This window comes from Condylura cristata, unplaced genomic scaffold, assembly GCF_000260355.1.
Source record: "Condylura cristata isolate star-nosed mole 26May11 unplaced genomic scaffold, ConCri1.0 scaffold00020, whole genome shotgun sequence".
NCBI classification, from domain to species: Eukaryota; Metazoa; Chordata; class Mammalia; order Eulipotyphla; family Talpidae; genus Condylura; species Condylura cristata.
Genome location: NW_004567121.1, coordinates 27,435,601 through 27,463,591, shown reverse-complemented (window position 1 = coordinate 27,463,591; position 27,991 = coordinate 27,435,601). Strand labels below are relative to the sequence as shown.

At 44.4% G+C, this 27,991-nt stretch overlaps 2 protein-coding genes across 3 annotated transcripts in view; both read left to right on the top strand.

Annotated features, from left to right (window-relative positions):
• Window positions 1-12,313, top strand: part of EPT1 (ethanolaminephosphotransferase 1) — a 40,846-nt gene extending 28,533 nt beyond the window's left edge. The window contains exons 7-10 of one of the 2 annotated variants that reach the window (XM_004686382.2): window positions 1,470-1,518; window positions 2,791-2,971; window positions 4,738-4,923; window positions 6,076-12,313. In XM_004686382.2, the coding sequence (XP_004686439.2) occupies window positions 1,470-1,518; window positions 2,791-2,971; window positions 4,738-4,923; window positions 6,076-6,141 (482 nt within the window). In that variant the 3' untranslated portion in view covers window positions 6,142-12,313. The remainder of the gene's footprint in view (window positions 1-1,469; window positions 1,519-2,790; window positions 2,972-4,737; window positions 4,924-6,075) is intronic. The other variant, XM_012727611.1, reaches the window with a different exon arrangement.
• Window positions 12,314-17,008: 4,695 nt separating this feature from the next.
• Window positions 17,009-27,991, top strand: part of DRC1 (dynein regulatory complex subunit 1) — a 28,212-nt gene continuing 17,229 nt past the window's right edge. The window contains exons 1-5 of the mRNA XM_012727351.1: window positions 17,009-17,205; window positions 23,094-23,181; window positions 25,625-25,737; window positions 25,977-26,160; window positions 27,327-27,686. Coding sequence (XP_012582805.1) covers window positions 17,051-17,205; window positions 23,094-23,181; window positions 25,625-25,737; window positions 25,977-26,160; window positions 27,327-27,686 — 900 coding nt within the window. The 5' untranslated portion in view covers window positions 17,009-17,050. The remainder of the gene's footprint in view (window positions 17,206-23,093; window positions 23,182-25,624; window positions 25,738-25,976; window positions 26,161-27,326; window positions 27,687-27,991) is intronic.

The window sequence follows — 27,991 nt, the reverse complement described above, 5'->3', positions numbered from 1 at the left end:
CTCTGGTACAGCAGTTCTTTGCAAGTTTCCCTTATTCTGGCTGCAAGTGACTCTGGACTAAGGCCTTTGGCCCTGGTTCTTCTCCAGTAATCCCCTGCATGCCCAGTTGCTAAAATTACTGAGAACAACAGCTTATCTTCTTCCTTTTCCTCTGAGATCTTCTACCTTGGGGGAACTTTGTTCCCATTGAGTTGGAGATAGCAGAGTCGTTCATCTTTTGAGATGATATTTCTGTTGGTGGATTTCCAGTCTTTTTATCTGTAGCAAAATGTCTTAGAAATTATTTTGAAGGTCTGCTTTCTTAACAGATCCTTATCATCACAGCTGCATTAACACCTCCTATCACCGCAATACCCCCAAAGGTAGTCTTTGGGAGTCTGGGGTGGACAAATTAGGGCCAATACTTGAGTGTTAATGAAATAGCCAGATGAAGTTCAGGAAGTTCACATGGGTGTTGTATTGGCTTTGAGAACAGGAATTTATAGCTCTGTAGATCATAGAGTCAAAAATGGAAGGAACACTAGAAAGTCATTTCACCCGTCCCCATTGTAGAGCTTTAAAATGAGGCTCAGAGAGATTGTCTGATTGACCAAGAGCATATAACCCAATTTTGGAGTCATCTGGAGGAAGTTTGTAGTGAAAACTGTAAGAGAAGATTCTCTGAGGGAGAAGAGAAACAGAGTTGAATGCCTGTTAGAAACATGCAGCGTGGCCTTTCGAAGCTTTAACAGCACACAGTGTAATGGCTGGATAGTTAACAGGAACATTGAGAAATGGAATCACAAAAGCAGGAGGAGGAACGAATTTGCACTTAGTGGCAGTCAATGGAGTTATCTTACTCAGAAATCAGGACTGATGAAAGGATATTAAATTTGATCACTAGGAGAGGCAGGTAAATTTGAAAAGTATGATTAGGGTTATGATAACATTTCTTAGTCCTTGTTTTTAGGTTATAGGAGAAAAAACTAGTGTATGGATGGGGGGGTTGAAATTGAAATGCTGGGGAGGTAAAAACCAGTATAAACAGGATCCATTAATTTTCCCTATTCCTATAACTTACATTTACTGTGCAGTTTATTGTATGCCAGGTACTGTTCCAGGGGACTTATGTGTAGAAATTAATTTACTTTTCAAAACCTTGGGTTCAATACTTCTATTATCTCTATTTTATAGAAAAGGAAACTGAGGCACCAACAGGGCAACTCCTCTGAAGTCATATAACCAGTTGGGGGCACAACTGAGATCTGGTATAATAGATCAAGCCCAGCCTGGCCCTTTGAGTCTCTTGCTCTGAATCACAAACCCTGTGGTTGTAAATGTTGTTCAGAAATATACTTAATTTCATTATCAAAGTAAATCGGAGCCTGAAAAATCTTGGATCTAAAAATATTGTGTATTTTGTATGTGTTCAGTTATTGTTAAAAATCATTTGAATAATAATTCATAATATTCCATTTTCTTTCCTTAAGGTTGTGCATTATGTGTGACTCTTCCAATGAGCTTATCAAATTTTTTCAGGTAAGTATTTTATTTTAATGTGAAAATCTGTAGTTATTGTCACATTAGATATATTTTAGGGCCTGTTTTCCTTGTGAATCTGGACATTTTCAAAACATGTAATGGGAATCTAGAATGAGGTTAGGATAGTTCAGAGTGTCCCTGGTGGCTTGTGTAGTCAGGTTGACCATAGCACAAAGCTGCTAGTTCTTTGGTTACAGTTTTGGCCTCACTGGCCTTCTAATTTTTCATTTTTTATGACTAAGTCCAATCTCTAGGAGGGAGTATATTCCGTTGCATGTTGACAGGATTGTCCTGTTTTATGAATTAGTCCTCAGTAAGTTTAGTTGGTATAATCATAAAATCCCTGAACTTGTGCAGGGTCAAGCCCTAGACCCATTCTTCAAGCCCTAGGAACTGAGTAGAAATTTCTGCCTGAGTAGGGTGGGTGAGGGGTGGGGAGTTCTCTGCGTTCTCTGATCTCTGCACTTGACCTCTGCAGCCACACTGAATGACTTACTGGAACCTGCACATATGCTGCTCTTGCATCCTCAGTAATTTTGCTTCCACCATTTTCCTTCTACTTGAAACACTTTTTTGTACTTTGCACTTGGTCTTTCAAATCCGCTTTAGCCTTTACCTCTCAGATCTTCTCCACTTAGGGCAACCGGCGGTCATTCCTAGAAACCCTAAATGTAAAGCTTATTAGAGATGATTTGAGTTGTGTCATCCTTCTAGAGATGAGGTTCTGATTGGGCAACATCTTGCTCAAGGCAGAACCAAGGGTAGCTCTGGGATTTTGTTCATTTGAACAGACATGATTGGATGAGCCCGATGTGCCCAGAGCCACTAACTAAGATCCACCGTCATATTTGCAGTTCAGCCTCTGCCACTGGGGTTTTCTTTCAGTATTCTGTGTCAGTTTGTATCATAGTGCTCTTCTAATACTTACTTTATGTTCATTTTATTTCCTTGATTAGAATGTAGTTAGAGAACAAAGACTTAAGTTTTGTCTTTACATTCCTAATGCAGTGGTTGCTGGTTTGATTTTAAAGGAAGCAGTGGGGTAGGACTTAAGTGCTGGTGCTCGCCTGCCACTCTGTAGCAGAATTTCAATACTTGCATCCTCAGTTAACCTGGCTGGGAAACGGGTTTTGTAATGTTGTTCCCACTTATACCACAGGGTGATATTGAGTAGAACTGTGAAAGTACTTTGAAAACTACAAAGTACAAGTATAATGTATGTTTTATATGTAATAATGTTCTTTGTATTGCTTGATTTTTTTTTTCCAGAAGCTATAAAAATAACACCTTGAAACACAATTCAGTCTACGAAGCTATGGTTCCCCTCTTTTCTCCATGTTTGCTATTCATTTTGTCTACAGTGTGGATCTTCTGGTCACCTTCAAATATTTTAGAGATACATCCTAGAGTGTTCTACTTAATGGTTGGAACAGCCTTTGCCAACAGCACAGTAAGGTTTTTCTCTTTTAAAAATCCATTTTATATATAAGGCGTGTGTGACATAAATTGAGTAACCTTATATATTAGAATAAGTGGATTTTAAATAAAGGTATTTTACACTGTAGCATTGAAAGAACAAGTAATTATCACAAAGACAAAACATGCTGAAAATCATGTTTTTCGCTTTGACCGCAGAGGATTTGGAGACTGCAGTGTTGTTGTGGACCTAAATAGGTGGCTGTGGAACCACCTCGGGCACTTTGGTTTGGTGCCTGCTGAGGAAGGCTGTGATATGTGTAGTTCCCATTATTAACAGTGTGGTTGAATGGGCTACAGATCCAATGATTTGTTTAGGGAGCTTTGAAAGGGATTTTTGAGGAGAAAGAAAACACATGAGGAGAAAGAAAAAACATTTTAAAAAATCAATTGATTTTTAAGTTAAGAACATGAAATACATTTAGTGATGAATACAGTATTTTAAAAAGTCCTTTTCTCTGCTGCGACCCAAGAGGCATCAGATAGGGAGGAGAGGTCAGAAGTAGCTGAAAAGACATCTTGACTGTCTTGCCAGCCAGTAAACCTGTGCTCTGACTCAGGCAGGTCCTTAGCAAGCTTTCACTTTAAAACTTAACCACGGGCCCTCCCTGGTGGCGCAGCGGGTTAAAGCACAGCATTGAGAAGCTAAAACCACTTCTGCATGAGTTCGATTCCCGCCTGCCCCGGAGGAGACCACATGGCGAGGCAGACCTCTCCTGACCCGCCCGCTGCTCCCCTCAGCAGTACACGTCATTGATCTGCCTGTTCTGCTCCCTGCTCTGTCTCTGGTAAATCCTCTCACCGCCCCCTGTCCTGTACCCCAGTTCTGTATGCACAAATAAATAAATCTTAAAAAACAAACAAAAAAACATTTAAAATTTAACCATAGTTTATGTTTTCAGGTCTGTCCAGTGTTTTTTTTTTTTTTTTTTAAAGATTTATTTATTTATTCATACAGAACTGGGGTACAGGCCAGAGGCTCAGGGGCGGTGAGAGGCTTCACCAGAGACAGAGTGGGGAGCAGAACAGGCAGATCGACGAAGTACACTGCTGAGGGGAGCAGCGGGCGGGTCAGGAGAGGTCTGGCTCGCCATGTGGTCTCCTCCGGGGCAGGCGGCAGGCGGGAATTGAACTCATTCGGAAGTGGCTTCAGATTCTCAGTGCTGTGCTTTAACCCGCTGCGCCACCAGGGAGGGCCTGTCCAGTGTTTTTAATATCCTTAGTACTACTAATTTCACAGGGTTTAAAGATTTGAAAACATTAGTGCATTGTATAAAAGGTCTGAAAAAGTAAAACTGTGTGAGTATGGATTTGAAAGTAAAGGAATCCAAAGAGTTCTGAGGTATTAATGTGCAGTCTGGTGAACTGCAGGTAGCATCTCCTTCCAGCCATGAAGGAATCTGCTTGCATGGGGTGTGTGAGGCTGTTTTGAATATTCTCCCACAGATACCAGAGAATCTTAAATTTTCTTTTATCCAAACCATTACCCATGGAAGATGGTCTCTCCATACCATCCTTACTAAATGATCTTCTAGCTGCTTCTGCACACCCTGAGGGTCCATGGTAGGGCTGGTGGTCCCAGGGGAGCTTCTGAACAGTGGGGAATGTTAATAATGTGATGTAAATGTGTTGGCTTAGTATTTGAATGTTTTTTAAATTTTGACATGACTAGTTTTGGAGGTGCTTTGCTAATTAACTTTTCACTCATTCTTGTTTTTCTTCTTTTTTACTAACTTCAAGTGTCATCTGATTGTTTGTCAAATGAGCAGTACCCGGTGCCCAACTTTGAATTGGCTGCTGCTGCTTCCGCTCTTACTGGTGGTCACGGTGGTAAACTTTGGAGTAACCTCTTACGTTGAGAGCGTTCTCCTGTATGTGTTAACAACTGTGTTCACTCTGGCCCACATCCATTACGGAGTGCGAGTGGTGAGTAGCCTAGCACAAAACTGGCTCCATGCAGTTTTTATAAATAGTGAAAAGGAGGGGAAATTTCAGAAGAAAGTTGCACTCACTATTGTAGCTAGAAAAGTTTTGGGGGGCCCTCCCTGGTGGTGCAGCAGGTTAAAGTGCAGCACTGTGAAGTTTTAAACACTTGTATTTAACACTTGTATTGTTAAACTTGAAAAATAGATTCTAGTTAACTGGAAAAAATTTCAGGAGCATTATTTTCATCTTTGTGATCTTACCACTTCTATAATTTTTGACTAAAAGATAAAACTTGCTAAGCCACTGAAAAAAAAAATCACTTGAGGGGTGTCCCTGGTGGCACAGAGGTTAAAGTCTCAGCATTATCAAGCTACCACCAGCCACTGTGGCATGAATTCAATTCTTGATCCCCAGCCAGGGAGCTGACCTACATGGCGCTCTCCTGCCTCCCCGCTGCTCCCTCAGCAGTGTGTTTCAGTTCATCTACCTGCTCTGCTCCCCACTCTGTCTCTGGTGAATCCTCTCACCCCCGCATTTCTAGCTACACCCCAGTTCTTGTATGCATAAATAAATTAAATAAATAAATCTTTTAAAAAAATCACTTGAACTATTGAAATATAAATAATAAGAAAGAAATAGGAAGAAAACACTGTTGCTAACTGGAATATAACCAAGGGCTAATCTATCCAAACTAGGGATAACTTAATAATATGCACTAGGTCTTCCAGAATTGCAGGGTTCGTTTTATACTGTTTCATCAGGATTAGGAATGCCTACCTAGAAGTGTTATAAAAAGTTGAATGTTGAATAACTATATATATATAATTTGCTTATATATTATTTATTTATAAATATTTATCTACTAGATACTATAACTCAGCTTTATCCTAAATCTTTCAGATTTCATATGTAAATCTGGGTGACCTCAAGGCCTCTGGCAGATTAGATTTTGTAGCTAGGCAGACCCAGTTTTAAGTGCTGACTCTTCTCACATAGGTCTCATGTCCCATTTAGCCATCTAGCTCTTGAGCCACCCTAATTCAGAAAAACATCTTTATTATTTCTGATTTTTGCATGCATGTAAATTTTCTCCAGAGAGTGAACTGTGTGCTTTAAAAAAAAAAGGTACATTGTTTTGTTTTTTTTTAATAGGTTAAGCAGCTGAGCAACCATTTTCAGATTTATCCCTTCTCATTGAGGAAGCCAAACTCAGATTGACTAGGAATGGAAGAAAAGAATATTGGCATGTAATCTGCGGAAAGAAGTACTGTAAATAAGATGCTTGTAAATATTTCATCCATCACCATTGAACTAAACCGATCTGCTTGACAGACATGGGAACTCAGTGGATGTGGTACTCGGACAGCAAAGATGATAGATACTTATGATCTGAACTTGGGGGATTTTGGACCTACTAACTCCATTCTATTTTATCTTAATTTTTATAAGATTTTGTGACATTTTAGTTAAGCATAATGCGGACCAGCAAAAGGTTCCTAGTGATTTTTGCTTCATGAGTCCATAATTTTTTGGTTCATACTGAGTTAAAGACACTTTGCTTTTATTTTTAAGACTCCAAAATTGGTTTATGAACTCTGGTAACATTTAGAAAATTGCAGTAAGTTTTCATATCAGGTACTTAATAGTAGGTCTTTAGCTGCAGAAGCTGTAGCCCATATCTAATCTAGGGAAGAGATAAGAGCAAGTCACCTTCAGCAAGAGATGCCAAATGATCATAGAACAATAAACAGTTGCCAAATACTGGTTTCTCTTTCCCATGGAAATGCCTTTTGTCCTCACATGCTAAGAGAGCTAATATATATATATATATATTTATATTTATATATATTTAGATTCTCTAGTATTCTGGCTCTCTTTGTTATGGAACAAATCTTGATAAATAGTTTAATTTTCTTTTAAAGGAAATATCCAATTGAGAAATAGTAGAGAATGGATTGTAATTGTAGCATATCTGTAGGCATGTTTCATTGTTTTAATGTGGCATTTTTTCCCCTCTCAGCTGCAAGTTGTTGCGATTTGGTGCCTGTGAACGCTGAGTATATGAATGCATGTGATAGTCCCAGTATTTTAATAATTACTTGTGAGGGCACAGAGATACCTCCTTCTGAGACTCATTTGCTTGGGAGTCAGGAATTTCATGAACCTCGCTATGAATGACAGCTGTGAACCTCTCCACAGACTTAGTTCTCTACGTCAGTTTGTCCTCCCTCTTCCTCCAGTCCTTATCTGTCTCTGTGGAGGAGGGAATGCTGCTTTTTGTTCATATAGAACAAAGAAGTAGAGAGAAATTCTCTTTCCCTGGCTTGCCCACATCCCCACATGCCTCACTGAGTACGTGCTCCCTTTGATGACTTGGAGTGAAATTGGAGGTTTACTGGCAAATACCCCTTTGCCCCCATGTGATTATTTTATACATCTTACCTTTTCATGAGTGTGGATATTTTCTATTTCTTTTTTACTTTGTCACCTTTTAGTTTGGTGGTGGTGAAATTTACTTGCTGGTTCTTTTTATTTTCCACTGAATGAAGTTTGTGCTTGAATGAAGAGTGTATCTTAAACCCTTTTATTTTGGACGGATTGCACTTGGATAAAATAGGCACCACTGTGTTGATATGTAATTAAATTCATAGCTATTATTTATCTATGAATGTGACCACCGTTAAGTTTAATTATAATGTATTTCTTGTTGAATTTCATTCATTCTGCTGCTTTGTAAAAATAACCGTAATTGATACTTTAGTTTTTAAATTTGTAAATGCTAATCATTGTCATCCATGTTATTAGGAATGAGGAGCCCAGGAGCTGATTCATGGTTATGTACTCATAAAGTTGCTTGTAAGGTTGAGGTCTATTTGGTGACTTTCTCTAAGACAAAAATAAGCACTGAAAATAGATGAGAAATTGATGAAAGGAAAATATGGGTAGTGATTCCATGTTTGTTAATAAATTGCCATCATGGAGGTCAGAGAATGAACCAGCTAAGTCATGGTAATTATTATTTTTTTTTGTATACTTTGTTCTGTCAAACTGAACTGGATGAAATGTTGATTTGGGTGGGAGTAAAGTTTTGTTTTAAGGTTTCTAAGCTAATAATTTTATTGTTTTGTCAACCTTATATACAGAATGAGATTAATTTGTATTATATAAGAAAAGAACTGATAAATATTTATAAAATGACAAATTTGGACCACAGGCTTTCTTCACCTTGTACAGTATAGTAAAAAATACCCTTTGGGGCATACTATCACATCCTATAATTTGGGGGCTATTTTACCTCAATGTGTGTTTTATTCTCTCTCTGTTGCATCAAGTTTATTTGAAAATTGTTTTCTGCCTACACTTTGTGACATATTTCCCTGTGGTGGTAAGGAATTACGCTATACTCAGTTTTTTTATTGACATCGTTAGATGAAACCAGATAAAAGTAAAGCAGAGCAGTTGACTATTTGTGAATACTGTGGCCTCTGTTAATGCACTGCCCACTCTCCTGGGACAGTTGCCATCTCAAATGCTTCTCGAAAGCCCTCTGTCATGTAGGGATAAAGGTGCCCAAGCAGGACTAAGTCCCTAGTAGCTCTGTGTGTTCATGTCATGCCACTTATTATAATACTTCCTAAGTAAAAAGGGTATTTTTAGGCTTATGCATGATATTTTGGGATGAGGCCAACCACAGCCTTTTTCCCAGCATACACTGAGCTGCCTTTTGGGGAGCAGCACACATATTTTCTGTACATTTCAGAATAGCGTGCCTTAATCAGGCTAGAGGTTTGCTTTGTGTTTCTGCTGACCAAAGTTACCTAGACCTGTGAGAAGTTTCTTTTCAGGTTAAGGTATGAAAATATCATTTCATGCTTGTCAGAAAATAATTTCCCTATATTCAAAGGGAGCAAAGGATAGAAAATTCTAAAAATATCTGTATAGAGTGTGTTAAATTCTGCTTTTTATGATTCTTGAATAGTAATAATAATTATGAACTTAATGCATCACAATTTTAAATTATCACTGTGGGAACTGTCTTTCTTCCACTAGTACAGAATAGGTATAGTTTATGGGTTTTAGTTTTAAGGCTCAGAGAGTGACTTCCAACCAAAAAGCAAAACAATTTTCCTTGACATTTTAATGATATCATGATTCAAATACTTTTAATTCTAATTTAAAAAATAAATTTTTGATTATGGTCTAGAATGTTTTACTACTACTACTGACAAATCTTTTAGTGTGATAGTTATTGGGGAGAGGAGTAGATGTCTAGAGTTGCCCAAATTCTAAACAGATACCAAAAGTGTTGATTATGGCTTGGAACTTGGGCAATGGGGAGCATGCAAAGAAAAACAAAAAGTCATATAGTGTCCACTTTCAAAGGAAAAAGTGCTCCCCTTAGCAAGTACTCAATGTCCTGTGAATTTGAAAGTCTCCTAAGCTTTCAATTTCAAACAGTTAGTTTATTTCATAGTCAATCAAAAGTATTTGGAATATGCTTTACTTTCCAAAGTAAATTTTGATGCTGTAACATAATAATAAAAAGATAACCTGAAGGTATTTGACTAAAAGTCGTCTTCCCTTTATATTTCAACTAAAAGCCTTTTGTAGCTCTTCCTCTTCACCAAGGTTTTCTTTTAACTAGCCACCCTCGCTTTGCCGCTCTTAGATATTCAGACAATCTTGATTACCTTAGATCTCTTGACTAGTCCAGGATTGGGATGTGCCAGAGGGAACAAGGTAAAAAACTGGACTAGAATTTCTGACTTTGGGTCACCAAATAAACTAAAAACAGATAAAGAAACCTTTGATGGTGCTGATTCCTGTGCTTAATGAGAGCAGTCTTTATCTTGCTTGACCTTAGTTCTGGGCTCGAGTGAGCATTCTAAGAAATCTGTGAAATCAGACTAGAGGTTTCTTTGTCCTATGAGGTGTCTTTGTAAGGCAGCATGACCTTTCCTCAACACCCTGTGGGTGATGAACTTATTATCAGTACTAGAACCTTCCAGGAAGAATTTAAGCTAGTATGCTGCATTTGAAGCACATTAACATGTGCATTAAAGTGACAGTTTTAGCAGTAAAATGGTACTAAGTTAATCACTGTGACTGATGAATACCCTGTACATTTTAGGAAACAAGTAAATTTCTGATTTTCCTTTGTTAATGATATAATTTGCATATTTTACTTTTTGTCTTGGTACAAATGATGGGCAGTTATTTTTGGGTGTTGGGAAATCATGCTTGTCTAACTTTTCCAGAGGAAGTGGCAGTAGATTTGCTTCTTCCTTGCTTGGAGCTATGGGAAGGGGTTTAATTGACTAATTCATCTCTAGAATTTCTGGAGTATAAAAGAAATGTAACTTTTTAAACTGCATGCTAGTTAGCTTGCTTTTGCTCTTTAATAGAAAATATGCAAGAGATAGTTATCTGAGTTAATATTTAGGGTAGCAGAAGAGCTGTTCCGTGTAGCTCTTCTCACAGATGACCAGAGCAAGGCAAGGCTCGGCACTAGGTCAAACAGGCTGGGTTCCCAGAACTGGAAAGTGATTTCAGAATAGTTTGACAAGGGCTTAACTCTGTAGGAAGGTCTATTTGGACACATCAGAAGCACTGTCTGGTCTCCCACAGACCATACATACTGTCTTTTTCGTAATACGATTTGAGAACTGGGCTACATCAGAGTGATACTGCTTTTTAAGCACATGAACTGTACACAGAGTCCCTGCTGCACTGAAACTGGACAGCCCTGGAGTCACATGAATGGCTAAATGCCTTCTGGCTCTTTGTCTAAGTTCTTCTCTTGAGCAGTTTCTATGGGTAACAGTCAAAATTAGAATTGATTTTGGTTTTTCATTAAAAGACAATTTGCCACAATTTCTTATTCTAATGAGTACTTTTGAATCTCTAAGGATAAGTTCTTGATCAGGAACACACTTAGAACTTGATCTTATGAAGCAGGTTATGGGAGGAATCTTTTAATTTTGCAAGATCTATGAATGCTGCATTATCTATTTATTTGAATCACTGATATCATTCAGTTATCAGTCTGAATTTAATAACTACTAAGACTACCTGTAATATTGACCTAGTTGTATTTGTTTTATTAGGTCCAGAGCAGCCATTCAGGAAACAAAAACCAGCTACATGTAGTGACTTACTCATTTGCCAAGAAAGACAAATTCAGTATTAATTCCCAAGTTCTTTTTTTTTTTTTAATAGTTTTCCTCTAGGTGAAGGGGAAAGAAGTAAATAATTACTGGATGTGTAAGCTCTCTGCTGCCCACTTCCTCCCTCTCCCATGGAATTTAATAGGTTAAATTTGCAGCCAGTTGTAGAAAAAGGGGTTTCTGAGTGAGGTTTAATGCCCTAAGGCTAAGTACACATGGCAGGAGTCATGGTGGATTGGTTATTGAGTTGTTCAGCTTGGCCTAGATGCAGTTTGCTCACTCTAGAATTCTGAAACATAAGGTTTTCATCCCTTCTCAGGTATCTAGAAACACAATTGAGCAGCTGGAATATGTTTACTAAAGTAGCATACATTAGAGAGGAAGATAAAGAGGAGCACAAACCTTATTTTCTCTGTCAAGTAGCTTAATTGGTCTGTCTAGGACTTGCGGTGATCATAGTAAATAATGTATTATTTTATCTGGTTTCATGTGGTGTGTGTATATACATATTTAATATGTATACATATACTCTCTTTGCATATATATGTATGATATATTCATATATACATGCAGTCTACTCTTGATTATCAGCAAAGTGGTAAGGCCGCCATTAGACTGTTTCTTCATGTTGACTTACTCTGCACGTAGCCCCTAACTGAAACCTCTTCCTCATCTGGAGCCACTATCTTTCCTACTTCCAGTGTAACTCCGTGCTGAAGAAAGGCCCTTGAAATCTGTAACTTTCTATTCCCTTTTACCAGGGATTGTGTGAGCCAAAAACACAGCTTTTAAGAAAGATGGCTGCTTCTGCCAGGGTTGAGGTTTCTGGGTCTAAAAGACTACGGGGCCCATTCTGGCCAGAAGGCAATGCTGAGAGCAGCTGTGTTCCTGGGCGTGACGGGCGGGGGAACAACCTTACAGAAACTGGCTTCACAACTTGGTCAGATTCCGTTAACTGGGATGTTTCAAGTTGTAGACAGTTTGATGTGCGAACAGATCACACTATGCGCTCCACTGTCCTTCCACCTCCTGGGTATTACTGTTCCCCTTTGCCAGCTCAGATAATCAAGACCTGACTGTTTTCTTGCCACCAGATTCTGGAAGCCTTGTCCTTTCAACTGGATTTATGTTTATTTCTGCTGCTGTGAAACCCAAAAGTAATACAGTAGGTTTTATTTTAAAATTGTTTAATTCTATTATTGATAAATATTTATTGTAATAAAACTGAAGAGTAATTTTTAAATCCTTTTAATTGTTTTCAGATTGTCTTCTTTGTTTTCTTTGGCAGATGTACAGGGGGAGGGCTGTGGGAAGAAATGACCAGCCATTTGTCTCATGGTCATTGATTATTTTGGAACCAAACATTAGTAGGTTTTTTTTTGTTCAGAAGGATCAGCTGCTGGGTCCTAGGTGTGTTATAATCCTCTGACTTATTTTAGAAGGTCCTTGGCAGAGGACTTTGGCAGGTGTGGTTTCATACTCAGAAGTATTTCCCCACAGAAAGTTAATGTGGTGTTAATTTTCCAGGCTGATTCCACAAAATCCCCGGAAGCCCATACTTAACACACCTAAACTATGGTTCACATACCATAGCTCTCGTTAAAAGTCCTTATTTTTGAGGGGATCATTGTTTATGAGGGCATGGTTTCCAATTTTTAAAAATATTTATTTATGTATACAGAACTGGGGTACAGGCCAGAAGTGAAGGGGCGGTGAGAGGATTCACCAGAGACAGAGTGGGGAGCAGAACAGGCAGATCGACGAAGTACACTGCAGAGGGGAGCAGCGGGTGGGTCAGCAGAGGTCTGCCACACCATGTGGGTCACCTCCATGGCCAGGGATCACACTCATGCTGAATGGCTTTAGCCTTGTAGTACTGTGCTTTAACCCACTGTGCCACCAGGGAGGGCCCGGTTTCCAATTTTTTACATCAGACGATCTCCCAGTTCTGATAGCAGATTCTAAAACTGTTCTTATAACAGAGTTTAAGAAGGTGAGAGAGAAAATCCCCACCTGTGAAACTAGACAAATTGTCTGTCTGCTCTTAATCCTTCAGCTTCGTGGTTGCCCTCCTCTTTTGCAAACCTCAAACACTGAGCAGGCCCTAACATCAGGGAGGGACTAGGTAGCCATGTCTGGGTCTGTTTAAACTTAAAAGGGCCTTGAACCCCTTAAAAGGTGTCCTGCTCCTTTTCCTGCTCCCATCTTTCTTCCTGTGCTCACAAATTTCCTGAAAGAGAATGTCTATTCCTTATATTTCTTTCTTGCTTTCAGAATATCTTCATTCTTCCCAAGGTTTTATTTTAAGATCTATTTATTTACGCATATAAGAGCTGGGTGTAGACCAGAGGTGTTGGGGGGTGAGCAGATTCACCAAAAACACAGTGGGGAGCAGAACAGGCAGATTGACTGAAATACACTGCTGAGGGGAGCAGCGGGCAGGTCAGGAGATGTCTGCCACGCCATGTGGGTCAGCTCCCTGGCCAGGGATCAAACTCATGCTGCAGTGGCTGTGGATAGCACTTAATCTCTTGTGCCACCAGGGAGGCCCTTTCCTGAACATTTAAGATAATACTTGTTGCTCGGTCATGGTCAGCTGTGTAAGCTTTGACCCAGGACAAACTGCTTGTTTTTCTCTCAGTTAACTCATAAGTGGAATAATACAGCATTACCGCCAGGCGCGTACTCTGTTACGTGTAGAGTCCATTGCACAATGAGTGGTCTAAGTAGGTGTTCAGTTTCCACTAATACTTAGTTCTATATTTTTTAACTTTAAACTTTCCCTAAGGCACATGACGTGCTCATTCTCCTCCCTTCTCTGTTCTTCCCTTTGCATTTTTTGTGGGCATGAAGATGATGATGAGGCTTCTGAGGCTCTAATTTGAGTTCATCAAAATTAGATGATGGAAATAAACCAAAAAACTGCTTAAATATTTGATGAATCCACAAACTTAAAGCCAGGTGATTTGGTGTAACCACTCTGTGGATGTAGAAATGATGTGATTTGACTCAATATGTTAAAATCTGATCACTTTGTCATTCTTCTTCTGAAAAAAACTCTTTAGTTGAAAGTAGATTGCCAGAATATAGCATAGCAAAGGAAGCCTAACTGGCTTTGCCTTTATCACCCTAACCTTGCCCCATTATGGGGTGCCATAACCCAAGGACTCAATCTGACTAGTTTTTGTGGCAAGTTATACCTGTTGTAGTCCTGTGGGTGCGGTAAAGTCTATCATACACAATCTAGAAACTGCCCAATTATAGTTTGGTCTTCTTTCTAGGTCAGTCACAGCAATGGCCTGTCACAAGTCATACACATATAGGCCCTGTGACAATTGGGGTTTCTAGCTAAAATTAGTGTGTTACATGCACGCTTCACTCTTGCAAGCCTGTTAGCGTCAGTTCTCAAAGGCGATCTGCTTACGGAGAGCTGCCGCAGCTGAGGAGGGATGCTGATACGGGTGGTCATCCAGGCGGACACCTACCCCCTTACCCAATTGCTCCCACTTGTGACAGCCCCGCTCTTGCCTGCCACAGTCTCCCTCATAGTCTCCTAGTACCACTCATCAAAAATAATAATAAATAAATAAACGTTTTATTATAACAAAAGTGATTTATTTGTGTGTTTTGTAAACTTTTTTTTTTCTAGAACAAGGATCAAAAATCACTGGTAGTCCTGATCCCTAGAGGTATCAACTGCTGGTGTCTTCCCCTGTTTTTCTTGTGTGCAGTACACACTGTATTTTAAAAAGATGTTTATTTTTGCATACAAGAGCTGGGGTACAGGTCAAGGGTGTAGGGGTGAGAGGATTCACCAGAGACAGAGTGGGGAGAACAGGCAGATCTACTGAAACACACTGCTGAGGGGAGCAGCGGGGAGACAGGAGAGGTCTGCTGTGCCATGGGGGTCAGCTCCCTGGCTGGGGATTGAACTCGTGCTGCGGTGGCTGTGGACAGCCTCATAGTGCTGCGACTTAATCTGTTGCACCACCAGAGAGGCCCCATACTGTCTGTGTTTTAGATAAGCCTGAGGTCGTGCTCTGCATTTGTGTTGCATCGTCCTTTCCTCGTGTTGTTTATCTTGGATGATTTTCCAGGTTACACCTGCTCCTAGTGGCTGCACTAGATCTGCTTTTTTAATATTACAAATAACTAAAAAATACTTGTTGAACACTTCCTACATATCAGGTATTGTGTTTGGCACTTCAAATAAACTGATGGAATTTTGGCTCCACAGAGCTACAATCTAGGTCCATTGTCTCTAGGACAATTCTTTTATTTTATTTTAACAAGACAATTCTGCTTTTAAAGATTTATTTATTTATGCATATAGAGCTGGGGTACAGGCCAGAGGTGCAGGGGTGGTGAGGATTCACCAGACACAGAGTGGGGAGCTGACTGATGAAGTACACTGCTGAGGGGAGCAGCGGGCGGGTCAGGAGAGGTCTGCTGCACCATGTGGTCACCTAGAGGGCAGGGATTGAACTCATGTTAAAGTGGCTTTAGCTTCTTAGTGCTGTGCTTTAACCCGCTGCGCCACCAGGGAGGGCCTCTAGGACAATTATTTTAAGTACAATTACCTAGTCCATGAATATGTTCATTTAAACTATTAATAGATTTTGGGGAACCATCCTAAAAGATGACTTTCCAGCATGAGTTTTTTTCATACTCAGCTACTCCAGACTGGCATGATGAGGTAGGCCCCCAAAGTGAGGGATATGGCTGGTGAGACCCTGAAAAGAGACTGACTTTGGGCCTTGGTAGTGGCTGCAGAGGGGGATGGCGTCTGGAATGAGGGTGGTCATTGCTCGCGGTCTCCAGGAGAGGACACAAAGGTTTTATTTATCTATCTTTGAGATTTGGCAGAGTCCCTGAAACCTGGAAACAAAAGCCCCATCCCCTGTTCAGCTATGAGACAAGCATCCAGGCCACTGCTCTACCAGCTGCTTCCAAGAGAGTGGCACCCCTCAATTCACACTCACTTTAGATTTGGGAAAGTGAATTTGAAAAAACAACTCCATTTGCCTCTGGGTATATCATATTCACAAGGGGCTTATTTTTTTAGCCTCACAATTGCCTGTGAGTCAAAATTGCACCACAACACAGCTGGGGAAAAAAAAAAAACTCAAGAAGTTATGGTTTAACCACAGTTGCAGGGCACACTGAGTGCCTGCATTTTCCTACTATTCCAGTGTCCTGTCCCCAAGTGCTACAGACCCGTGGGGCAAGACCCTGGCAAATGTTCTTTTCTTCTTAAGGGATGTAAGATGATTCAAAACGAACATTCTTGTTGCCAACAAGATAAGGAAACAAGCCAACTCTAGGAAAGAGCACCTTTCAAGGGAAAGTGTTTCTCTGAGAGTTTGTGCTTCTGTTCGCCTATTTTCACTCCTTCCCACTCGTCTTTCAAATCTTCTGCTGTTCTTTCTCTAAGCACTCGATGCTGGAGGTGGGGATGGTGAGACCGCCTGGGTTTCAGCTGCAGTTTCAGCTGCAGGCGACAACATCCCTGGCTGGATATACTTCCATCAATATGCCACCATCTGGAGGCATAGGGGGCCCTCCCACAAAGTAGGTCCTCAAAAATGAACAAGTGGCAAATGGGCGCAAAAACTCCCCAAAGCAGCACCAGGCTGAGAGCCAGCCTACTCCGACGGGGTGGTCAGTTACACTTACGGCGAATCGTTTTAAGGCCTATTCGCTTGATGAGCGAACAATGAGTCAGCAGGGGCGGAAAGCTATGAGCTAACTTGGCGCATTTCTCAAGTCCTGGGGTTCGTGGGTCCCACGCGGCTGCGAGCGCCTGAGCGGGATCCGGACGCCGAGCGCGCGGGGCCGGTGGGCGGGGCCGAGGCCTGCGCGGAGGCGCCGGCTGCTGGTCAGGTGACCGCTATTCCCTGGCAACGGTTTGTTGCTAGCAACTGGCTCCCTGTCGGGCTGGGGGTCGGTCTCGGGTCGCCATGAACCCATCGGGGGCCCTGGGCGTCCTGGAGGAGAAGCAGGAGGAACACGTATCCACCCCGATTCTCGGGCCCTCGGTGAACTCTAATAACCCGCAGGAGCGGATCCAGGCCCGGCGCCTCCGCATCGCGGCGCGCCTCGAAGCCCGGCGGCGGTGAGCTGGGGCCTGGGGGTCCCGCCGCAGGGGGTGGGGGGCGGCTGAGGAGAAGGCTTCCCTGGAGTGACTGTCCCTGCCACGAGGCCAGCGCGCCCCACTGCGAGAGGGGCTGGTTTCTTCACGAGGTAGAGAACACTCCTTCCAGAAGCTTCAAGCAAAGTATGGGATATTAAAACATTCAGCAACGAAGGCAAAGATGGAAGTAACGATCCCTTTACCTTTTACTGAGAATGTGGCGCCAGGCTACTTGCAAAGGCAGGCCATGCACCACCTGCCCCCCAGGGTCTGTCTCTCCCTCTCCTTCAGCCAGTCTTCCTCCCTCCCTCCTATTCACTTAGTGGACTTCAGCTGTCACTTCTGCTGGCCTCAGTGGCCTCTGCAAGGCGGCCGCTCCAGTTTCTACAATGGTGCCCGACCTTCCCACCGTGGTGTGGGAGTTTCCCAACTTCTATATGTTAATCCAAATCCTACTTTCAGGGATCAGAGCAAAGACCACTAGCTGAGTCCATGGACCCAGTGGCCCTTTGGTCAGCAGGATCCTGGTCCATCTGCTTCCTCTGCTGGGGGAAGGGTGTGAATGTTCTCAGCAGGCAGCTGCCTGTCCTCAGCCCCAGAATCCAACCGTGGTGCAAAAGACCACAGACCCCTTGAGAATGACGCAGGCCAGGAGCCCAACAGATTTACCATGATGTCGCAGGGACCTTGCCACCTTTCTGGTTAGTTGATTTTGAGTCTGAAAATTGGCTGGTTCAAGGCACGGGGCAAGGATTCGTGGCTTTTTGTCAGAACGTCCACTCTCAGGCTGGTGGGCTCCTGCCGCTTTCTCTGGCCAGCGTGTGCAAGTTCTTCTTTGCTGACTGTGCTTCTCCTTGGCTGTGAGCAATGTCATAATCTAATCATCTTCAAAAGTCATTGTGGTTTCAGCCCTTGGCTGCCACTCTGACTTCGGCAATGTGCTGGGGATTTGATGTGCAATAACACTGAGACTGCCTCGGCCCTAAGGAATCTTCTATTCTAATGAGATAATCTCCTTCATTATTAGAGAGCTGTATACACTTTTAGAGTAGAATGATCTGTGGAGTGTTTTGAAGCCACTCTGTTGTTCCACTGTTTTGCTTCCTCCCTGAGGTGTTTGAGAAATTTAAAAACATGCATTGCTAACACTTCCAAAGAAAAACTTCAAGGCCACTTATTAAGTTCAAAAAAGAAATATTACTTACGCACAAGCATATTTTTCTTAAAACATCTTGTGTACTGAAGATATCTTACATTGCACCATTCCTTTCTGCACATTCAGTGTAATTGCTTTTATTGCCCACAAGAGAAAACCATAAGCTCTGTTTTTCCCCCACAGGGTAAATTTTCAGGTCTTATCTTTAAAACATCTGAATTAGAATCTGCATCCAGTGAAGTCACCCTTTAGAGCCTGGCTGTTGGCTGCTAACCAGTCAGCACCCAGCCTCCCATCACCCATTGCGTGCCCACTAGAGTTAGTCCCCCCGCCTTCCTCGGGCGACTCCCGGTGTTTTCGGTCCTTCTTTCTCTAAAGTTTATTAAAAAAAAAGGAGGGGGGGAGGATGGATAAAGACTATGGCCAGAATGGCACAGCACGTTCAAAGGCCCGGCAGTAGAAGCGAGGCGCTTCGCTGTAGAATGATGCCAGCCCTGTGTAGTGCAGTCCCGTGAGCCCCGCAGATGGTGGCGACAAGCTCTCATGGTGACATGGCAGAGAGCAGCCAGGAGGTGAGACCCCTGTGCGGAGTGTCTGCAGCTGCCATGAGGAAGCCCTGGGGTAGGGTGGGGAGCCTCGGGAGTGACTTGACCTGGTTTGTACCATTTAGATGAGTGGTTGTTTTGGGGACTGGCCTGGAGGTGCTAATCAGGAAGCATAGGTCCAGCTGAGACGAGGTTGGTTTGGATTAGTCCCGGGTAGTGGGTTTGGGGAAAAAGCAGTTGTTCTCCAGACAGTTTAGAGTGAAAGTGGCTGCATTTCCTGATGGATGGATATGCTGGTAAAAAGTGGGGAAAACAAGAATGCCTTGGACAGCTGGACAGATGGCAGAGACTTTTCTTGAGATGGTGAAGGCAGTGACATCGTAGAGAGGCAGGAGTTGAAAACTGAGAACTTGGTTCCAGGAAAATTAAGTGAGACCGGGTTTTGTGAGACATTAAAATGGAGATGCCCATTAGGCAGCTGGATATGGATCTTAAATACAGAGGAGTATTCTGGATTAGAGATAATTATACTTAAGACCACGGTGCTGAATTAAATTACTATGGGAAAGAGGATAAGAAAGAAATAAGAGCTTGTGACCCACTTTGCACAAAAGACACAGCAGGCTCAGAGGAGTAAAGTGGAGGACCTGTGGCTGGAGACTGCTGGGTGGATGGGAGATGGTCTCGGTTCCTGAAGCAAGGGCATGCCTCAAACACGTGCAACCCCGATTCCCCCCAGTCCTGGAATGCTGCCCTCCGCTTTCACCTCCACGCTGCAGGAGCCTGGAGGACTCTACAGAGCCCAAAGCAAGAGCCTGGCATAGGGGCTTGCCCTCCTCACAGTTCAAGCAGATCCCGGCCACACAAGCTCTCACTTGTTGACCACACCCTTGCGCTCACAGCCCCCCTCAGCCACTTCTTCTTGTCAGATTTCTTGAGGTTTGAGGAGAACCATTAACATGAAAGGGAGATGACAGAAGGAGGAAACAGAAAAAGCAATTTAGGAAGTTGAGACAAGAAATAATAGCAAGTAGCAAGAAAAGACAACAGTAATGCAATAAAAAGACTATTAATAATAAAAAAAGACCATTAAGATCTTTTGTGGAAAAAAAGAGAGACGCCACATCCACAAGACAGAAAAGATGCCCTAAAAAGGTGAGCTCAGAGAACTCAATAGAACTCTTAGAAATTAAAAATCTGGTAGACATGGTGAACAACAGAAGGGTTGATGGAATGGCCTAGAAGAGGGAAAAGAAAACAATAGAAATTAAACCAGGAGAAAATTTGTCAAAATTCAAGGACTAGTCTGGAAGGTCCCTTTCCCAGATTCATAAAAGACCCTAAACAGCAGCAGGAGGTTGTCAGGGGAAGAACTGAAGAGCGACTCTCAGGACTGAAGCCCTGTTCCTGCTGAAGGGGACGCCCGCCTGGAGTTGCTGGGAGGCAGCACCTGAGTGAAGGCCCAGCCCCGACCCTGAAGAAGCACCCTGCAAGCTCCCAGACTGGAGCGGGAGCCTGCCCCTCCCAGAGGCTTAATAAACAGAAAGACTCTGGTTCCTAGAATAACCATATTCTCAGGGAGATGAGAGCCGCCCTGGGGCTCCCCTCTCACCCAGACAGCAGGGGGGTTGGAATCATCCAATGTTCTGAATCCTGAGAAAGGACTTTGATGGGTGGGGAGGGGGGTTTCTGAGGAAAGGGGAGTGTGTTGGGTTGGAAGGTGAGGGGAACCTCTTGGGAGATTATGCTAGGTCAGTGCAGAGAATGGAAATAATGTGAGCCGCGTATGCAGTTTAAAATTTCCTAAGAGCCATGTTTAACATGTTTAGTTTAATCCAGTATATAAGCAGTATTCCAACATGTGACCTGCATAAATCATATCATTGAGCTATTCTGCAGGGGGGAGTGGCTTCAAGGTCTTCAAAATCCATCTAGCCTAGTTTACACTCCACTCATCTCCACTTGAACTAGTCACACTTCACACCGCAGGGTAGTAACCACTATATAGTCAGGGCCAGAACTGGTCACCTTTCAGTGTTCAGCTGCGGCCGGGGTGGGAGGGGTTAGTGGCTCTCTTGTTGAGCAGTGCAGGAGGAGGCTGTCAGCAATGACAGTGAAAAAGCAGCAATACGGAGCATGTTGAAGCTGAAATCATTAGAACCTGTAGCATAGTTATTTTTCCATCGGAAACACCAATTTCTGCTCCAGGAAGCAGCTAGAAGGGGTTAATTAGATAAAGTTGGCCATTCATTGGTGGTCCAAGAAGAAGGTCAGCAGAGTGAGGCCATTTGGGGTGATAACAGACAGCATTACCTGGCAGCCTTTGAAGATGCAATAGATTAGACAATTTTGTTTTCTTATAAAAGCAAAGAGCAGAGCAGAGAAGGGAGCCGATTGCCAAGAGGAAAGGCTTAGCCGGAGGGGCATGGCAGCAATGCCGCATCCCAGGCTGGCTGGCACTGTGGCCTGCTGACTTTATGCTGAGGGAGTGGAGGTAAATGCTAGAAAAGGTCTAGACAGGATGAGGTAAAGGGATCTGCTCTTCCCTGTGAAGAAAGGTTAGGGGATCAGTTTCCCTGCAGCAGTGCTGGGAACTCAGTCTGCGCCAGAGAGTCCACTGGGCATCCATGTAGATGGGGAGGATGGAAGGAGGGGGAGGAGAGGGAAAGGGGTAGTGTGAGGGAGAGGGAAGAGAAGGGGAAGGGGGAGGATGGGGGAGGGGGAGGAAAGGGGGAGTGTGGGGGAGGGGGAAGAAAGGGGGAGTGGGGGGAGGGGCCATTCCCCCACCCCAGGCTGCTCCAAAGAGGCCATCATCTGGAACTGCATCTCTCTTCAGTCTTATTTTCTGATTCATACTCCGCCCCCCACTATTTGTAAAATTCATGCACGACAAAAATTTGGAAAATCTAAGTCCTGGGTCAAGTTTCCCTAAATACTATTACCTGTTTGTCATAACTCCATCCCCAAATGTCCGGTGTATAGATAAGACTATTTTTAGCAGAAAATTTATATTCTTTGTTGCATGTTATTTTACAGCTGGCTCCTTTTACTCAAATATTTTGACATCTTCCTTGCTAGTAGATACCACTTCATTCTTTTCATAGGCTACTGAATATTTTTGGGTACTTTACCTCCTGGTTATTTAAACAGGCAGCTATTAATATTTGTAGGATTGTCTCCATGTTCTTGCTGGTGTAGTTGGTGCTACAGTAACCATTCTCGACTTACTTCTTTGTGTAGTTGTGGAAACTTTTTGTAGAGCATTCCTAAGTCTTGGGCCAGAGTACAGGCACATTATAGTCCTTGGGAAATCTTGCCAGGCGTCCTTTCTCACCTCACACGCCCACTCATGGGTCTGCATAGCTGGGCACTCTCCACCCACACCTGCTACCTATTCTTTGAGCCTCTGTCGGGAGGGCGATGAGACTGACAGAGTGTCCAGCTTCATTTCTCTGGTTCTCTGTGAACGTGAACGTATTTCCAAATGTCTACTTGGCATTTTTGTTTTTTCCTATGAAAATTGTTCATCCCCTTCGCAAGTTGTTCTGTTTGATGTTTTATGCTTTATTGCTTTTAAAGGAGTTTTTTTCTGTTTTATTACAGATAGCAAAATGTTGTCAGTGATCTTTTACCAGTTTATCCCTTGATTTTCAAGGATAAAATTTTAGGATTTTTGGAAGTGAAATCTTTCCATATTTTTTACTAACCTTGTTTTTATTCTAAGACAGGTTGTCTCCTGCATTCATTTCTAGGGCTTTAACTATCAATTTTTAAAAAGAATTATTTATTTAGGCATGTAAGAACTGGGGTACAGGCCAGAGGTGCAGGGTCACCAGAGGATTCACCAGAGACAGAGTGGGGAGCAGAACAGGCAGATCCACGAAGTCCACTGCTGAGGGGAGCAGCGGGCGGGTCATGAGATGTCTGCCGCGCCATGTGGGTCACCTCTGGGGTGGGGGATCGAACTTGCACTGAAGAGGCTCCGGCTGGTTTGCAGTGCTGCACCCTAACCCGTGGCGCCACCGGGGAGGCCCTAACTATAACTTTTCAAAAAAGTTTCAATGTCCACATGGGATGCATTTTTGCACGTGGTGTAAACTAGGACAGAATCTTGAAATGTAGCACTTAGCTACTAGTAACTTCATTTTCTCTGCTTCTTTCCATCACAGGGAAGCACTTGGAGAATATTTGGATGGGAAGAAGGAGAGTGAGGAAGATCAAAGCAAGAGCTACAAGCAGAAAGAAGAAAGCAGACTAGTAGGAACTGGGCTCTGCTGGTTCTGTCAGACCGGCAAGCAGGGTCGTTGTCATGGTTTTATATTTTGTGTTTAGACAAGAAGAAACAGAGATTCCGTGCTCCTGTCTCTGCATAGAACTGAGTGAGAGTCTCTCCCACCCCCAGCTCTCTAGGAATGATGAGCTTTCCTGCTGTAACTTCTTTCATGAATGCTCTCTCCCTTCTGCGTATAGTACTTTTCATGACACCCACCATTCTGGGGACACAACCAAGGGCCTCCCCACGCAAGGTGTTTGCAGGCTGTTCCGGGCTTAATCTTGCAGTCTTCTCTCCACCATCTCCTGATGTGGCCTCCTCTTTATTGGCTCCCTCTCTCCCAGCGGGGCTTTGTTCTCCCCCAAGTGTCTTTGAAGGCTGGGTGCCAGGCCTCCTCCCTACCTTCCTTCCCCACCTCCCTTCCCCCTGCTCTCTCCAGGCCTCCTTCCAGGACCTTACGCCCCTCTCAAGCCCTGCTCCTCCATGAAGTCACAGCGACCCCGGCTAATGCCTTTCATTCACACTTTGGAGACTTGTCTGCAGCTTTTATTTCAGATGGTTTCCTGCCTCCTCTCTTTTCCTGTGTGCGTGTGTGTATGTGTTGTGTGTGTGTGTGTGTGTGTGTCTATGCAGTGTCCCAGGGCGCTGTAAGCTGAAGAGCGTGGGTGTGGGAGTCTCTCTGTGTACCTGTGGAAGCACACAGTTTGCACTCAGTGAACATTAAAGAGCAAACCCTTGCTCTGGGCACTGACAGAGCCCCAGGGTACCTGGCACAGACTGGGGACAGAGGCGGGAGAGCTGAATAGCAGTTCGGGCCCACAGCAAGCCCAGACAGCAAACACCAGTTACCTGCTTGCTGAGTGACTGCAGGGAGGCTGTGAGGGCTGAGATGAGAGCTCACCAGGCCTGCATCTTGTGGGGCGGAGGGGGGAGGTTATATGGAGAAAGTGGGGTTTGAGCTGGAGCTTAGAAAAATAGGTGGATTTATAAAAGTAGAGAGAAAAGATCATTTCTGGTGGAAGCTGAAGTGTGCTTACTGGGAGAAAAATATTCAAATTACTGGGACATTATTGTAGAGCAGAAAGCTGTGGAGATCACAGAATAACCTGCTCTGCACGGTGGCGTGGACAAAATACTCCACTTAGTGCAGGGACAGTGGCTGCTGCAGCCTCGGGGTCCAGATCTGTTGCTTCCTGGGAGGCAGGGGAGCCAGTCACCCCGCTTTGCACTTAGCTGCCGCTGCCAAAGGGCTGCTCTCTATCAGATAAAAGAGATTTTGTATGTCTTGAAGATACTGTTATATTTCCTGCTGATGCACTCTTCAAATTGCTAACATACACTTCATCCTGAGCACTCTATAATCAAGTGTAAAACCAAAGAAAATGCTTTCATGAACTGCTTTAAAAAATTTCTTTCACTTAGGACTAAAAGCACGAAGAGCCCTGGTATTAAGGGGAAATATATTTTAAATCATACAACCGTCTGCAACATCAAGGGACAGACTACCAGTTCTGCCGGTTGTGGACAGGAGGGGCCCACCCTTTGTCTTATCCCTTACCAATTGTTATTTTATTTATTTATAGATATACTTTTTTTGCATAGAAGAACTGGGGTTTAGGCCAGAGGTGCAGGAGTGGGGATTCACCAGAGATAGAGTGGGGAGCAGAACAGGCAGATCTACTGAAATCCACTGCTAAGAGCAGCAGTGGCAGGACAGGAGAAGTCTGCTGTGCCACGTGGGTCAGCTCCCTGGCTGGGGACCAAGCCTGTGCTGCAGTGCTGTGGAGAGCTTCATAGTGCTGAGACTTAAACCCTAGGGCCCCAGGGAGGCCCGCCCATCAATTTTTTTACGCACTTCTTTTTGTTTCCTGTGTAGTCTTGGTCTATTCCAAGTGCTCCAGCGGAAATGGGCCTTGGAGGATGATGCCCTTATCCACCTCACTCCTCCCCTCCTGCAGACGAAAACAAAATCCGAGATTCTCAGAAAGGAGCCTGGCAGTGTCCCTCGCTGGGATCTGCTGTCTGCTGGGGGGCGGGGTGAGGTGTCTGTGGAAAGCACGCTGGCGCCTGGCCCGCTGGCCCCACTCTGGGAATAGCTAAAGCACCCGGTCTCCTGTGCAGCTCAGCTGTGACCTGCGACTCAGGGCCAGGTGCTGGTGGAGGGCGGCTCGCGGGAGCTGCGCTACAGGGCTTCAGGGTAGCTTTTCTTATTTCTGCTCGGCTGCCTAGGAGAGCTACAGAGGATTGTGCCAGATGTTTCTGAGTTTATAAATTCTTCCAAAGTTGTACATTTTTCTCTCTCTCTAATTAGAGATGTGTTTGTCTTTCTAAAGATGTATTTATATGGATGTAAATAATCATCTTTATAGACACTTAAAATTTGTGAGCTCAAGTGTTCTAACTTCGTGAATTCTTATGTGTTCTCAGAAATTGACTAAGCTGCTGCTCTGTGGCTCAGAGTTGGTGACCAATATCCAGGTGGCCACAGACATCAGGGAGATCCACAGGCGGGTGGAGGAGGAGGACATAAAGCGGCAGAGGTAAGGGCCCCGCTCAAGCCGAGGACTCACCGTCTCCTCTTTGGGCCCCTAGGCGCTCCCCGATCTTTGGAAAGTGGCCCGGGGAGCCCTGTTCTTGCTCCTCACATGCCCTCCCCTCGGCCTCCCTCCCTCGCTGTCTGGGCGGGCGCTTGAGGCCCTGCATGCCCGCTGCTCTGTTGAGAGGCAGCTTCTGGAGCTGAGCAGGCTCAGAAGGCTGCTCAGCATCTTTCTATTTGCAGAATTGAAAAGCTGGAGAATGAAGTCAAGACCAGCCAGGACAAATTTGATGAGATCTCTGTGAAGTGGGAGGAGGGCAAAAAGAAGAGAATCCCCCAGGACCTGTGGGACATGCTCACTGCCCAGCAGGTGCACTGCGCCGGGCTGATCGAAGACAAGAACAAGCTCATCAGTGAGCTGCAGCAGGCAAGCCCGGCCTCGGCCTGTGGGAGCTGGCGGGCGGCGCTGGGCGACAGGCTTGCTTCTCCTGAGCGGGAAACAGGTGCAGTCTGACGTCTCCACTCCGAGTGCTGCACAGCTCAGGGGATACACTTCCAGCCAGAAGGAAAAGCTTGGTGATAATTGGAGAATAGTTGGCTACTTAAGGAAAAGATGTTTCATGTAAATGTTTATGATTTGATGGTTTTTTTTTAAAAGATTTATTTATTAAAATTTATTTAGGTTTATTTATTTGTGCACACAAGAAGTGGTTCTGCAGGACAGAGGTGCAGGCACAGGGGGTGGTGAGAGGAGTCACCAGACATAGTGGGGAGTAGAACAGGCAGATGGACTGAAATACACTGCTGAGGGGAGCAGCGGAGAGACAGGAGAGGTCTGCCATGCCTTGTGGGTCAGCTCCCTGGCCGGGGATTGAACTCGTGCCACAGTGGCTGCTGATAGCGTCACAGTGCTCACTGTACTTTAACCTGCTGCGCCACCAGGGAGGCCCCCGATGTTATGGGCTTTTTTTTTTTTTTTTAGGATTTATTTATTTGTGCATACAGAACTGGGGTGCAGGCCAGAGGCTCAGGGGCGGTGAGAGGCTTCACCAGAGACAGAGTGGGGAGCAGAACAGGCAGATCGACGAAGCACACTGCTGAGGGGAGCAGCGGGCGGGTCAGGAGAGGTCTGCCACGCCATGTGGTCACCTCCGGGGCAGGCGGGGATCGAACTCATGCGGAAGCGGCTTTAGATTCTCAGTGCTGTGCTTTAACCCTCTGCACCACCAGGGAGGGCCCCGATGTTATGTTTTTAACTTAAGTCCACAGTGGAAATCAGCTCTTGTTGGAACCTGGACTCCAATTGCTCCGCGGGGTTGTGCGAGGCTTTGTGGGTGCCTTCAGGGGGATTTGCAGCAGGCAAAGTGTGGGGGCTCACCCCACTTTGCCCGGCCAGAGCTCGGCTCACAGGGCAGCCCACTCTGCTGCTTGCCCTGCATTTTCTCCTGGGGCTCAGCTCCTGCTTCGGAAGCCACGTTCCCTTGTACAGTGAGTTCCTGATGTTCACAGGCTGCCGTGAGGGGCCCAGGTGGTGTGCACCTGGTGCTCTTGTTTCCGTCAGCCGGTGACAGCCTTTCACCTGCCCTTTTGTAGGAGTTAAAAGCCAAGGATGACCAATATGTGAAGGATTTGAAGAAGCAGTCCGATGATATCTGCCTGCTCGTGGAGAGGATGGAAGAACAAGTGAAGACGGCCATGACGACCTTCCAACAGGAGCTCCACTACATCGAGGTAGAGGGAACAGAAGAGCTGCGCTCTGCCCCGGGGAGCCCTGGGAGGGTGCGGCCTGCCCCGGCTGTCTCGGGGTCCTCTGTTTCTGTCTGCTCTGGAGTGCCATCAAGTTACTCTTCCAGTACTAGGCAGGTGTCAGCTGTGCATCGGGCCGTCCACCATGAACAAAACACAGCTGCGGTGGAGCCGGTGTCTCGTAGGAGACAACCAGGTCACCCACAAGTAAATTGCTAAATAAATAACTCGATGGTGGTGATAAGTGTTTCGAAAGAGTATGAAACAAGGCAAGGGTGAGAGCTGTGGCGGAGGGAGGTTGGGGTCCCCCAAGTGTCAGGCACGTGTGAGCTGCTCCCACTTAAGTCCTGAGACTTACCCCTGCAGTCAGGAAGCGGGTGGGGAGGATTCAGGAATCCCTGCTTTGAATTTGAGTTGAGAGGGACCTGCACAAAACGGAAAAGAGCCCAAGGGGGGGCCTCCTCTCTGGACCACAGGGGCTCATGGCTACGTTCCCAGGGGAGCCCTCCTGG